We start from the raw sequence: 14,414 nt of genomic DNA, 5'->3' as shown, positions 1-14,414 counted from the left end.
ATGTCCAAACCTCACATATAGGGGCGGTTGCACCGCCCAAAAACTGTTGCCTCTTTCTTATATTATTTGACCATTTGGCCAAGATCAGCTATTATAGTATAATATAGTTTGCTGATTACTTGATTTTTTTCTAGGTATTAAAAAGGTCTTAAAAGTCATTTTTTTTAAATCATGTGGGGAACTCCCTGGCCCCTCCCGACCCACAGGTTGAGAATCACTGTAAATGTACTGTAGCCTACCTACCTTCATTGTGTATGATGATGATGACCAATGACCTCTGGCATTCTGTATATCGGCTTGTTTGTTTGACAGTGTTGAAGTTGGATTGCATAACGTGTCATTTGTCTGAAAGAACAAGACGTGTTTAATTATTTACGGCCCAAACATTCCAACACTCCCTGAACTATTCCATGTCATACAGCAATCTTCACAACACAAAGGCGAATATGCCAGTTACGTTGTTTAACTGTGTTTAAGACTAAAATATCTTATATATTTTACCTTTTTTGCTTCATTATATGAATATGTGTCACAACAAACATCATTAAAGCGGGTTCTTGTCCTCCATGCTAACGTACTGTTCACTGTGCGGCCTTTCTCCAAACCTTACCTCACTCCATGTGGGCCGCTTGAATGATCCTAAAACCATGTCAATTAGCGCCATCTAGAGGTATAAGTGGGTGTTGCGTCATAAAACAAAGTCAACGTTTTGGGACCACTGGTCAGCTATATGCGCCATTTTTTACATTTTGCATTACTACGGCCAGAACAATACAACTGTAATATAATAAATAAACAAATATAAAAGCGTACTGCAGGTTTTTGTGCACCACTGAAAGTGTTCTCAATTCTCATTCTATTGGCAACTAAAACAGATGTCTTCTCTCTTCATAAACTATTGTCAATTATCATGTAGGCTTTCAAATCAGAAAGTTCTACATACCCCTAAAACACAGTTACTCTTCTTAATTCTTACCCTATAGTAGGCTAGCCACTATCTGAACAAACACATGCATGTGTTTGTTCAGATAGTTGTATCAGATACACAGCTGGACAGACCAAATATCTGATCTATTCTATAACCTTGTGACTAGCATAAACACTACATGATTGGCTGTCACGATCATGATAAATAATTGCAATTTAATTGTGTTTTGGGCATTGAACATTGGAACATATGCTAAAAAAAAAAAATTCTGTTTGGCTTTTAGGCTTAGGTGATATTTAAGCTATTTTTTGGAAACGATTCTGGCGATTATGCAAAAATAATTGCAATCAATCAGTCGATTGTGTAATACTTGTGACGGGCCTAACCACCTTATAATTATCTTCAGACATGGGAATCATATTAGGAACTCAATATAAAACACTTGGCGAAACAAAAAGCACAATTTTGGCTCTAGTTCATTCACTGTACACTATATGATCCACACCATGTCCATATGGCTGCTGTAACATGCTGAACATCAATCTATGATTGGTAGATAGCCTACATACTGCTTATTGTTTCTGGATTCCTTGAACCATGGGGTGGTTCATCTTACACTGTTGCCCTATGTTATAGATCAAGAAAATGAGACATATTCTAATCAATTAAACTTTATTTTTCATTACATGTTATAAGAAAAGCATTTTACTACATGTCAACAAGCATTTGCATAGTGGAACTTCAGCATTTCCTGAAACTGGTGGATTTATTATTATACTATTACAATATTATAGAGATATTAATCTAAGTCTAACTCAGACACCCAAACCCCCCCCCAGTTTAAATATAATTTAAGACAAATCTAAAGTAGGCACTGCTAGCTTCATCCAAGCATTATTGCTAAAGCCTAAGATATATATTTAGAAAAAATATATTAATCACATATAGTAACCACTGGCAACAAACAAAACTACAAACTATTACAATGTTTCTCTATGTGTTATATTATGAAAGGGAGCCCTCGCTAAAGGTTTTACTGTTGGAAGAGAATGTGTAGGTGTAAGAAGTAATCAACACTGCCTCTATGAGAGCCACTCCTGGAACTGGCCTTAGAGCCAGATTAGACTAGACTGGTGCTGGACTGTTTAGAAATGAAGTCGGCCAACTGGGTCAGGGTCAGTGTTCCGCTGCGGTACTCATCCACAGTTTTTTGGTCGATGATGCCCTTGTCCAGGGAGTCCTGGATATCATACTGAGTTCCAGTTTTCCGGTCTATGATTACCATTCGAGAAGAGCCGTCTGATCCCGTAACTGTGATCTCCTCCCACTCGCACTCCTGCTCGGACAGCTCCAGGAAGGTGTCATAGTCGATCAGCTCCCGGTGGTAGGCCTCTCTCACCGACATCTCCAAGCCTGTGTTTGGGTCCACGATCAACACCCGCCTCTTGCGGACGATGTTGGTTTTGCTCCCCTCAATTTGTTTTGGCTTCTTGTCTGTCAGCGGGAGCAGCACCAGGCCTGTTCGGGGGTCTTTAATGCACCTGTCCTTCAGCTGAAGATATGTCAGGTTCTCCTTGGTGTTGGGGTCAAAGAAGCCTTTAGTGTCATCCCCTTCGTAGGTTAGGATCCCATTCATCTCCTCGTCAAAATAACCTCTGCTGTAAGCCACTTCCACATCAATACGGTGGCTGTGTTTGGGGTCAATTATTCCGCCACTGGCTATTTGGGCTTCCAGCAGACGGATGCCATGACCCTTCTCAATTAGATCTTTTTCAATGGCCTGGAAAAGGGAGATGGTCTTTCCGGTGGCTGGGTCTTTGTATCCAGTGACAGCCTTCTCCGCAGACGCCAGTTTGTTCTTAAACTCTTTGCCCACCAGACCTCTCTTTGCAGCCTCCTCTACAGTCAGAAAGAGGTTGTTGACTGGGTCAATTATGAAACCAGATGCAGCCTGGGCCTCCAGGAGCTCCAGCGTGGTCCCTCTCATGAGCAGGCCTTCCTTCATGGCTTGGTAGAAGGGCATGGTTCGGTCATTGGCCTCATCATAGATGCCTGCAATACAGGTAGAGCCATAGAGGTAGGATTTGAGTCTGTCCTCGATGTCTTTGCCACTGAGCTTGCCCTGCTGGACCTGTTGCAAATCATTCTCATTCAACAGCTTGGAGTTGACCAGCTCTGTAATGGAAACCTCGCCACGGAGTCCCTTTACCGTCATGGGCTTTTCTGGGCCGGGGAGAAGGAGCAGGCCAGATACGGGCTCCATTCTACATTTTGACCTCAGATCACTCTGGGACTCTTGAACCATCATGGATGTCTGGGGACACATGGGGAAACACACAGTTACAGCTGAGAAATGGACACATGTCACATTGGGTTGATTGCAGATATATCTTCGCTAGGTAGTATATCATTGCTGTCAGGCAGGAACCTTGTATCTCCATATTTACACTTTTTATGTTTTGTTGTATACTTGTAAATGAATGCCCTACTTCATCATACTACAATGTCACACAAAAATGTAACTATGCATGCTTATTATGAACAGCTACATTTACTGTAGTGAAGTGGTATAATAAATTAATGCATGCAGTATTAGCAAAAGAGAGCATGCAAATAGCAGTGCAAAGCCTAAAAATCGAATTCATTTTGTGAACATGATCATGAAAATATCACATTTTCAAAAACAACTTCCCTTAAGTATATTAGCCATTCATGCAAAAGCGCCAAAAACATTGGATTATTCGGAGCTAATCCGGTTAAAGCAATAAAAAATACCTCAATGGATTGCTTTTGAGTGTTCTGTATTTCCAACTTAAGCTTTTCCCTCTCCTTTGTCAGATCATTGATGAGAGACTGGAGATCCAGAGTTGTCCTGCTGCTGCTCTGGAGCTGGACGTACAAGGAGGCGATCTGAGCCGAGCTCTCCCCGTCCACGCTGTCCTTGCCCAACTTCAGCTCATCTCTCTCCTGCTTCAGTGCTCTCAACTCTTCTTCTAGCCTCAGCCTCTCCTTGGTGAGGCTCTGTGTCAGAGTCTTCAGCTTCTCGATCTCCGTGGTGTTTTCGTTCAACACGCGGCTCTTCTCCTCGATGGTCTTATACAGGGTCTCATTACGGAGGTTGACCTCGCGGACACGGGCCTGCTCCTGGACGAGCTGCTGCTTCAGCGTCTTCAACTCCACTGTCGCCTGGGTCAGGTGCTCTGCGGTGACCTTGTGGTCCCGACGGCTCTTGTCCAAGGCCTCCTGGAGGGCCCGCAGGTCCTGCTCATGTTTCCTGCTAGAGCCGGTCACCTCCTCCTGAAGGGTCTTCAGGGTGTTGATGGTGACAGTGTGCTCTCTGCAGGTCTGGGTCATGCTCTCCAGCTCGGACTCCACCCTCTTCCTGCGTGTGAGCTCATCCTGGGCGGCCCTCTTCTGCTTCCCCAGCTCGGCTTCCATGGCATCCAGAGAGCTGTCCAGAGACTCCTTGGTGGAGTTAACCTGCATGGCAGTGGTTCTCTTCACTTCCTCCAGAGAGATGACCTGGTCGTTGTGCTGAGAGAGCTCCAGCTTGTAACGGCTCAGAGCGTCTTCCAGAGACTGGTTCCTCTGGCCGTGGTCCTGGAGGTCTTCCCTCAAGCGCCTCAGCTCATCCTCCAGGAGCTCAATTTTGGTGTTCCTCATCTGAGGACAACAATAAAACGTACAGATATAATACTGTTCTCAGGTATTTGAGTAAAGCATACATATTATGTAATAAGGTTCTCAGGTATTTCATATCATTCTTTAATAATGATATAACCACTGAGCCACTTAACCAATGAACCATTGGTTAACCATTAACCACCATTTCTAAATTATTTAAAAAATAGCCACCTAGAGAGGCAGTATTGCACAATAACAGAGAAAGGCGCTTGTTTGTTCCATGCTGCAAAAGAGTACATTTTATTGTTAGTCTTTTGAGATGATCAATTACAGTTTTAGCACCCCCCGAAGAGGCATAAGGTTAGTAGCCATGGACTGTGCTTGCTGCATACAATACAGGGTTTTTGGTTATAAAGGACAGAGGACTATTGCTAAAAATGCATTGCTTGATATGTTTACATCCTGTTCAGCATAATGGTATATTGAAGGACGTAAAATGAAAGAAATGTGTTGCTGCAACAAAGGCATCAAGGATAATGAGAACTAACTAAACCAGAGTTTGGTTTGCTACTCTTTCTGCATAGTAGTGTATATCTGTCTGTCATTTAATGACACTATGAATTGAGTACAAAGGACCCCAATAGACCATATTCACACGGCGGCCATATTGGAATTTAACATTGAAAGTGCCGCCACCCGGGGTGGCTACTTTCAATGACTTCATAGAAACATGGCCGCCGTGTGAATATGGTCTATAGACGGATTTCCGCGCGACGTCATCACAGAGCAGAATGCGCAATCTGCGCATGCCTGGGGGTCAGTGGGGGAAAGGCGCGTTCGAAAATACAGCCCTGAGCGGCAGTGAGCGCACTGGCCAATACAAACTAATAGGCGAGTGTGCTCCGGTGCGTAATTTCCAAACGCACCCATAGGCTTCCCCCCGCAGCTGCGCGGTCATATTCCTCTCATGTTTACTAACAGGAAACCTCCCTATAGAAACAAGCCATGGGATGGGATATTTTCTGAAAACTTCTAAATAAAGTATTCAATCAATCAATCAAATGTAAAGTGTGTTGAAAATGAAAGGTTTGAATTGTACATTGCAAAGGAAGGTATTTGATGTTACACTATTTCATGCACTTTGGTTAAAAATGACATTATTCCACGTCATTATATTTACACTTAAAAAGGTTCATTTCATTGTATTGAGTTAAAAACCTGTTGCTGCTAAAAAAGGAAAACACGTTCATTGATGATGGTCAAGTGCTTTATTTCATATAAAATGGTAATCCCAAATTAGTGGAAATAGCCAGTTTGGCCCAAAATAGAGCACATAGTATTTTATTTTATATTGTGATGACATTGAATTGTTTGGTGCTATTTTATATGTTTATGAATTGAATACCAAGGACCCCAATGGAAACAGGACCGCAAGGACTTTTTTGGTTCTATCCTTTTAGACAAAGTGTTTGACTGTACTCTGTTTTTACATTTCTGTCTAATAAAATATTCAACCAATCAAACTTATTTTTGTCTACATCTACAGCATATGGCCAATCTATATCTCAATATTGCAAAGTACTTTGAGCTGTATTCTATTAGTAGCCTACTGATACTGAATGCAAATATATTGTGTATTTTCCTTACCTTACTTTCCCGGCTGATGTTCTGGAATAACAGTGGAGTTGACATGTAACACAAAATGCACACCCCAGTGACCCACAAGCATTGGGTCACTGTTGTTGGTGCACAGTCTTTGAAATACCACATTAAACCAAGAACCACGGTAACACAGCATCTCAACAGGTACATCTTCTTTAGCTTAAGAAATGCACAACAATCAAGCTACAATACAGACACATGTAAGTGGAGCAAGTTGCTGTCACTTCTAACTATTTGCCACTGTTGGGCGTGTCACTCCAAACATAATTGTGACAAACTGGTCTGCCTCAAAAAGTGTAGCTTGAGAAACTGGTCTACCTCAAAGTGTGCATACCTGACATTTTGTTGTCATGTATTTATCACTGTGTTGTGTCTCTGAGCAGCACACTTTCTATCTTTCTTCATTTCTATCTGTATCCTCATGATGTGACATTCATCAATATAATATTGAGATTTTACCTCCTCTGTTTTTTTCTGTGCTGTCTTTGTCCTGTAGCCTAATAGAGTCAAGATGTGCTTGAATCTTAATAATAACCACTTTAATTAATTCCTTGGGTCCAAATTGTATGGGATTTTTGTTGTCCCTGGTTGTCCTTCAAAAGGTCTTGAAGGACACTTGTGGTCTTTTCTATTTCTTCCATTTTCAGGTTTGGGTTCAGGATATGTGTAATAAAGTGTTAAAAATGAACCCCATGGGACATTATTTCAGCCTGTTACCTGGTAGAATCTTAAAATACACACTTCAAGGATGAATAAAAACCAAGTGGCGGAACAAAATCCACCCTATGTACGTGGACCCCACTTTCCATCTAGACAAAAATGGGACATTTTTCGTTATGAGTACTTTCTACTTTAACTCATTCAGTGCCAAACTTATTTCTGGCTTTATCATCCCTGTGCCAAGGCCAAAAATGCATTGTAAAAAAAAAAGTGCTTAGGAAGCGAGATACAGCCTTTTTCAGTAAGATGTTAAACAAGAAGTGAATGGAGCAGCAAATCTTCAAATCATGATATCTTGGGTTCTGAACATTTTTTTTCATGACGTCGGCGACGTCATTGGCACTGAATGAGTACATTTTGATACCAATACTTTTGTACTTTTACTCAAGTACATTTTTCCAGACTTTTACTTGTAACAGAGTGTTTCTACCACTGCATAGGCCTTTCACTGCTGTGGACAGCAAACGAAGATTTAGTCTCGGGTAGGCCTATATACATATCTGCTAAGGTCATTAAATACTGTACTGTGTTAACAGTGGTGGAAAGTAACTAAGTATATTTACTCAAGTCAAGTACTATACTTAAGTACAAAATGTACTTCTACTCCACTACAAGCAAATATTGCACTTTTTACTCCTCTACAATTAATTGAAAACTTTAGTTTTCAAGTAATTGTAGAGTAAAAAGTGCAATTCAATATTTACCTCTGAGATGTAGCGGAGTAGAAGTAAATGTATTGAAAATTGGAAGTACTCCACTAAAGTAAAAAATACCTCAAATTTTTACTTAAGAATAAGTAAATACTCAGACCGTCGTTAGCAGATATGTATAGGCCTATACCCGAGAATAAATCTTTGTTAGCTGTCCACAGCAGTGAAAGCCCTATACACAGTGGTGGAAACTAACGTGGTACTAACGTTTTTTTACTTAAGGGGTTCCATACCTTTCTCCAAACCTTACCTCACTCCAGGTGGGCCACTCGAATGATCCTGAAACCATGTCAATTAGCGCCATCTAGAGGTATAAGTGGGTGTTGGTTCATAAAACAAATTCATCGTTTTGGGACCACTGGCCAGCTATATGCACCATTTTTTACATTTTCCATTATTACGGCCAGAAGATTACAACTGTAATATAATAATTAAACAAATAAGGGCGTATTGCAGGTTCTTGTGCGACACTGAAAGTGTTCCCAATTCCCATTATATTGGCAACTAAAACAGATGTCTTCTCTCTTCATAAACTATTGTCAATTATCATGTAGGCTTTCAAATCAGAAAGTTCTACGTACCCCTAAAGTTACAGTTACTCTTCTTAATTCTTACCCTAGCCACTATCTGAACTAACAAACAAATGCTACACAACAGGACAGACCAAATATCATATCTCATCTATAACCTTAGTTGTGACTAGCATAAACACTACATGATTGGCTCTCACGATCATGATAAATACTTGCATTTGAATTGTGTTTTGGGCATTGAACATTGGAACATGCTAAAAAAAAATACATTTCTGTTTGGCTTTTAGGCTTAGGTGATATTTCAGCTATTTTTGAAAATGTTTGAAAATGTATGGAGATTTTTCAACATGGAAACGATTCTGGCGATTATGCAAAAATAATTGCAATAATCTCAAACAATTGTAATCAGTCGATTATGTAATAATTGTGACGGGCCTAACCACCTTATAATTATCTTCAGACATGGGAGTCATATTAGGAACTCAATATAAAACACTTGGCAAAACAAAAAGCACAATTTTGGATCTAGTTCACTGTACACTATATGATCCACATCATATGGCTGCTGTAACATGCTGAACATCAGTCTATGATTGGTAGCCTGGTAAACCCTCCCTCCGGAAATCTCATTTCCATTTGATTTCTCCTGAAATCAAATGGAAATGAGATTTCCGGAGGGAAGGTTTACCAGGCTATATGATTGGTAGATAGCCTACATACTGCTTATTGTTTCTGGATTCCTTGAACCATGGGATGGTTAATTTTACACTGTTGCCTTCTGTTATAGATCAAGAAAATGAAACATATATTCTAATCAATGAAACTTTATTTTTCATTACATGTTATAAGAAAAGCATTTTACTACATGTCAACAAGCATTTGCATAGTGGAACTTCAGCATTTCCCAGTAACAAAAATGTTCTCTTTCAAAGAATTTCAGCATGGTATCAGCCAAACTGAAACTGATGGATTTATTATTATACTATTACAATATTATAGAGATATTGATGGTACACTAAAGACAAGGTCAGATATTAAAATGTACATTCTTAAAGATTTTATCTAAGAAAACAATTATATAAAGTGTCAGCCTGAATCTAAAAAGTTGAATATTGAGACACCCAAACCCCCCACATTTTAAATCAATCAAAACAGTAAATAGAATTTAAGACAAATCTAAAGTAAGTACTGCTAACTTCATCCAAGCTTTATTGCTAAGGCCTAAGCACATATATTTAAAAAAAAGTATATTAATCACATAATAACCACTGGCAACAAACACAAACTATTTTCATTTCTGTCTGTGTGTTATATTATGAAAGGGAGCCCTCACTAAAGGTTTTAGTGTTGGAAGAGAAGGTGTAGGTGTAAGAAGAAGAGTAATGGCCTCCTTGTATGAGATCTTCAGCTTGGTTTTGGGACAGGTCAGGTTCTTCTGGTGCAGTGTTGGGATAGTTACTAAAACATAGTAATATGTTACTTATTACATATTACTTGTTTAAAAAGTAATGTAGTTACTTTACTTATTACTCCCTGCCAAAAGTACCTAGTTACTTATTACTTTAGTTACTTTTTTTTCTCGCCCCCAGTAATTTGCATCCTTTCTCCCCAAAAGTCTGACTTTGCATTTTCAACATTAGCAGTTGTTTTTTTTCTCTTTTCTGCAGCCTACATTGTAAAATCCTCATTGTACACTCATTTGAATTATATTAACGCTAAGACTTTTACAGTGTATGAATTCATAACTTACAGACTAAATGAAAACCATTTGACGACTATGAATTGAATACTAAGGACCTCAATGGAAACAAGTATTTTAAATGTATTTAATGTATTTTTTGCCTAATAAAATATTCAAATTCAAACACCTGGGCTCAAACAGATAATGACTCATCATGAGACACAATCTGCGTCAGACAGAAAACAGACGTCAAACAGTCAGTGACCTAGTATATATATATATTGAAAATAGCCGACCTACAAGCTTACGGCGCATCTTCATCGGTTAACAAGTCGCTTATAATAAGCAGACATGGCAACACTGTTTGTTCCGGTTTAAGGGGCGGCCCGCCCTTCCGCAGCTGATAATAATTCACACAGACAAGTGCGCAACGTTTCCGTATCCGCTCTAGACCGGATCAGCAAGCAGCCTGCATAGCAACTCGATCCCAACCAGTCTATCATTATATCAATGGACCAAAAACAACACAGGATCAAATAAACACACTCAAACCCAGAGTACCACCGAGGCTCGTGAAAAAAAGTAATAAGTTACTTTTTGAAAAAAAGTAAAGGTAATATTATTACTCAAAACGTGAAAGTAATTAGTTACGTTACTAGTTACTGGGAAAAGGTAATAATATTACTTTAAGTTACATATTACTTTAGTTACTTCCCAACACTGTTCTGGTGACAGGTGCAGTGTCAGGTGGAGAGAGGGTGATGGAAATGCTGTTGGAACTTCTGCGCACGGTAGGGGAGGACGGGGCAGACAGCGTGGGGCTGCTGTAGGTGACATAGTTATCGACATTGCTGGCAGTGAGGGTCATGTCGGTGATGCTGGACTGTTTAATTAAGTCGACCAACCGGGTCAGGGTCAGTGCTCCGCTGCAGTACTCATCCACAGTTTTTTGGTTGATGATGCCCTTGTCCAGGGAGTCCTGGATATTATACTGAGTTCCTGTTTTCCGGTCTACGATTACCAGGCTCGAAGAGCCGCCTGATCCCTTAACTGTGATCTCCCACTCGCACTGCAGCTCGGACAGCTCCAGGAAGATGGCATGGTCAATCAGCTTCCGGTGGTAGGCCTCTCTCACCGAAATCTGCATGCCTGTGTCTGGGTCCACGACCACCGCCCGCCTCTTGCGGACGTTGGTGTGGCTCTTGTCCAAGGCCTCCTGGAGGGCCCGCAGGTCCTGCTCATGTTTCCTGCCAGAGCCGTTAATGGAAACCTCGACACGGAGTCCCTTTCCTGGGCCAGGGAGGAGGAGCAGCTGTTGCAGCCTGGTTATCTCCCTCTCCAGGGCATCTCTCTTCAGCACCAGCTCAGACACCTCCTTCTCAGAGATCAGCAGCTTGTTCTTATACTTCTCCTCCAAACTCCTCAGCTCCATCGTGAGCTTCTCCAGCTCATCTCTCTCCTGCTTCAGTGCTTCTTCTAGCCTCAGCCTCTCCTTGGTGAGGCTCTGTGTCAGAGTCTTCAGCTTCTCGATCTCCGTGGTGTTTTCGTTCAACACGCGGCTCTTCTCCTCGATGGTCTTACGCAGGGTCTCATTACGGAGGTTGACCTCGCGGACACGGGCCTGCTCCTGGACGAGCTGCTGCTTCAGCGTCTTTAACTCCGCTGTCGCCTGGGCCAGGTGCTCTGCGGTGACCTTGTGGTCCCGACTGCTCTTGTCCAAGGCCTCCTGGAGGGCCCGCAGGTCCTGCTCATGTTTCCTGCCAGATCTGGTCACCTCCTCCTGAAGGGTCTTCAGGGTGTTGATGGTGACAGTGTGCTCTCTGCAGGTCTTGGTCATGCTCTCCAGCTCGGACTCCACCCTCTTCCTGTGTGTGAACTCATCATGGGCGGCCCTCTTCTGCTTCCTCAGCTCGGCTTCCATGTCATCCAGAGTGCTTTGCATTTCTCGGGTGCGGCTGAGCACGGACGTCTTGATGACGTGGATCTCGGTCTCGTACGTCTGCTTAAGCTGAGTAACCTCCTGGTTGCATTGTGCTCTCACCTTTGACGCGTCTGACTCTGCCCCTCGCCGACGCGTGGCCTCCTCCTCCAGCAGTCGCCTCAACCTCTCCAGCTCGCGTTCCTTGTCCTTCACCGACTTCTCAAGGTCCATCTTGGCCTCCTCTGCCAGCCTCCTGTTCCTCTTCTCTTCATCCAGTTGGAGCGTGATGCGGATCAATGTGTCGTTAAGCTCCCTCAGCTGGATGGCAGTGGTTCTCTTCACTTCCTCCAGAGAGATGACCTGGTCTTTGTGCTGAGAGAGCTCCAGCTTGCAGCGGCTCAGAGCGTCTTCCAGAGACTGGGTCCTCTGGCCGTGGTCCTGGAGGTCTTCCCTCAAGCGCCTCAGCTCATCCTCCAGGAGCTCAATTTTGGTGTTCCTCATCTGAGGACAACAATACAATGTACAGATTTAATACAGTTCTCAGGTATTTGAGTAAAGCATACATATTATTTAATAAGGTTCTCAGGTATCCTACTATAATTCTAGTAACCTCTGTGCGTTTGTAGTGGAGGTGAAGCTACCCGGCTCTCCTCACTGGCTGGACCAATTGCTCTGATTTTGCACACAGCCATTGACCATTACCATCTGAACTTAACTGTGAAGCCCGTTTTTCAATTTCATCAAATCTCAGCTTCTTATTAGCGTTTTTGTGTCAAACACTGTCGCCATGGTTACGGGGCTGCCCAGCTATGGGACGAACTGCCTCCCGGGTTGCCAGATCATGTGCGCATATCCCCCCACGGATGCGTCGACCGGGTATGGTCTAGTTTTATATAATTCTTTGATAGTGACTTAACCACTGAGCCACTTAACCAATTAAAGAGGTGGTGCCATGGTTTTGCACTTTTTCTGTTTTTCATGTGTCTATGAAGTTGATAGAACTTTATTAAGCCCCCTGGTGGTGTGGTGTTTTTATGGTGTTTTATGTCTTCTCTGACTACTTTGAGTTTCTTCCTGGAGGCTGAAACCTTGAGGGTCAAACGTGCCAATAGAAAAACAGCGCTTTAGTGACATAGTAAAAACATGCCCTCCCCCTCATTATCATAACACAGCAGGTGTGGGCATGAGGAGGAGGAGGGACTAGGACAGGTGGGTGTTGCTAAGGTGGTGGAGGAGGTGCTAAGGTGAGAACCAGGTTAATGAACTGGAGGCGTGTCCACATAAAAACATAATTTTAACACTTTCCGTACACTTTTTTGAAAAAAATCTTCCTCCTAGTATAATATAATACCTGATGATTATGTTTTGGGGGGGGGGGGGGATCACTGAAAATCATGGCACCCCGTCTTTAACCATTAACCTTAAAAATAGCCAATCTAGTCTACAAGTTCACAACTTGTAGATGTGATATTTTCAAAACATTTGCAATTTCTTTTTTAGATTGTTTTGTTTTATTTTTGCCTATAACGACATGCTCAAATTTGGAATACTAGGGTTAAAGTGGGGGGAATTGTTAATTAATATAAATGTATTTGACCTACTGACATGATTATTTTAACTGCTGAACTTCATAACAGTCTGTATGTGACTAAAAACAACAATTCCTACCTTCATCTCTTCATCACTGGACCGGGTCAGTAGCTCAATGTAGCGGGACTGGCGTTCAGCCGCCTAATGAGGTTTGAATTAGTCAATTAGTTGCATTAGTAAGCTCAAGTGTTAATCACACAAATTAAGTGTTTAAACAATGACCAATAATTGCATGCACCTTTCAGCTGGTGTTATTATTACATGAATATAAGCAAATAGTTAATTTCCTTTGATTAACACAAAGAGGATTAACATATTACACAAATAACAAAGGTACAAATTATAGTAAACTGATTAATAAATATCATATACCCCTTAAAACGCTACATTGCATACATTAAGCATTGCATACATTAATGGCATTAATACTATGCCTACCTCATCTCTGAGTGCATTGGCAGGTAATCTGAGTTCCCAGAAGTTCTCGCCAGCTCTCGCGGGGCAATTGGCAGGAGACTGCAGCATGGTTCTTTTGATGGGGACATTCAACAGAGTCTCAAGGCCTGCAGTGTAAGAGGCCAGCTGCAGCTCATAGTTCTGCAACCAGGCAACACAATATGGATTCAGTAGATGCATGTGCATAGAACTTGTAATTGCTATACATGGGGCTGTTATACATACACTTATTAAAACATTCACATAAATTGACAGGTATGACACCAACCTTAATGGAAGCAGCGCAGGTGTCTGCATCCTTGTGAACATCTTCTACGTTCTCCTTCTTTCCTTTGACTTCAGTGTGAAGAGCCTGTTCAGCAAGGAGAAGCGTGAGTTATGGCCTCTCAATAACTCACGCTCAGTGACTTCTATTTGAACATTTTTCTTTCGATTCTTTACGTACATTTTGATACCAATACTTTTGTACTTTTATTCAAGCATTTTTTTAAAGAGCTAGTGCCATGTTTTTGCACTTTTTCTGTTTTTCATGTGTCTATGAGGTTGATAGAACTTCATTAAGGCCCCCGCTGGTGGTTTTATGGTGTTT

The 14,414-nt window shown here is 41.7% G+C and overlaps 1 protein-coding gene across 1 annotated transcript in view; it reads right to left on the bottom strand.

Moving 5' to 3' along the window:
- Positions 1–1,941: 1,941 nt before the first annotated feature.
- The window catches only part of LOC311045042 (desmoplakin-A-like), a gene marked incomplete at its 5' end in the record, with an annotated part of 32,161 nt that continues 19,688 nt past the window's right edge, over positions 1,942–14,414 (bottom strand). The window contains 8 exons of the mRNA XM_084056853.1: positions 1,942–3,242; positions 3,704–4,591; positions 6,200–6,220; positions 9,511–9,635; positions 10,570–12,280; positions 13,448–13,510; positions 13,808–13,966; positions 14,094–14,177. Coding sequence (XP_083912979.1) covers positions 2,049–3,242; positions 3,704–4,591; positions 6,200–6,220; positions 9,511–9,635; positions 10,570–12,280; positions 13,448–13,510; positions 13,808–13,966; positions 14,094–14,177 — 4,245 coding nt within the window. The 3' untranslated portion in view covers positions 1,942–2,048. The remainder of the gene's footprint in view (positions 3,243–3,703; positions 4,592–6,199; positions 6,221–9,510; positions 9,636–10,569; positions 12,281–13,447; positions 13,511–13,807; positions 13,967–14,093; positions 14,178–14,414) is intronic.

The sequence above is a fragment of the Gymnoscopelus microlampas genome (genome assembly GCF_963454915.1).
Source record: "Gymnoscopelus microlampas genome assembly, chromosome: 5".
Lineage (NCBI taxonomy): Eukaryota > Metazoa > Chordata > Actinopteri > Myctophiformes > Myctophidae > Gymnoscopelus > Gymnoscopelus microlampas.
This window is presented reverse-complemented; position numbering and strand designations above follow the sequence as displayed.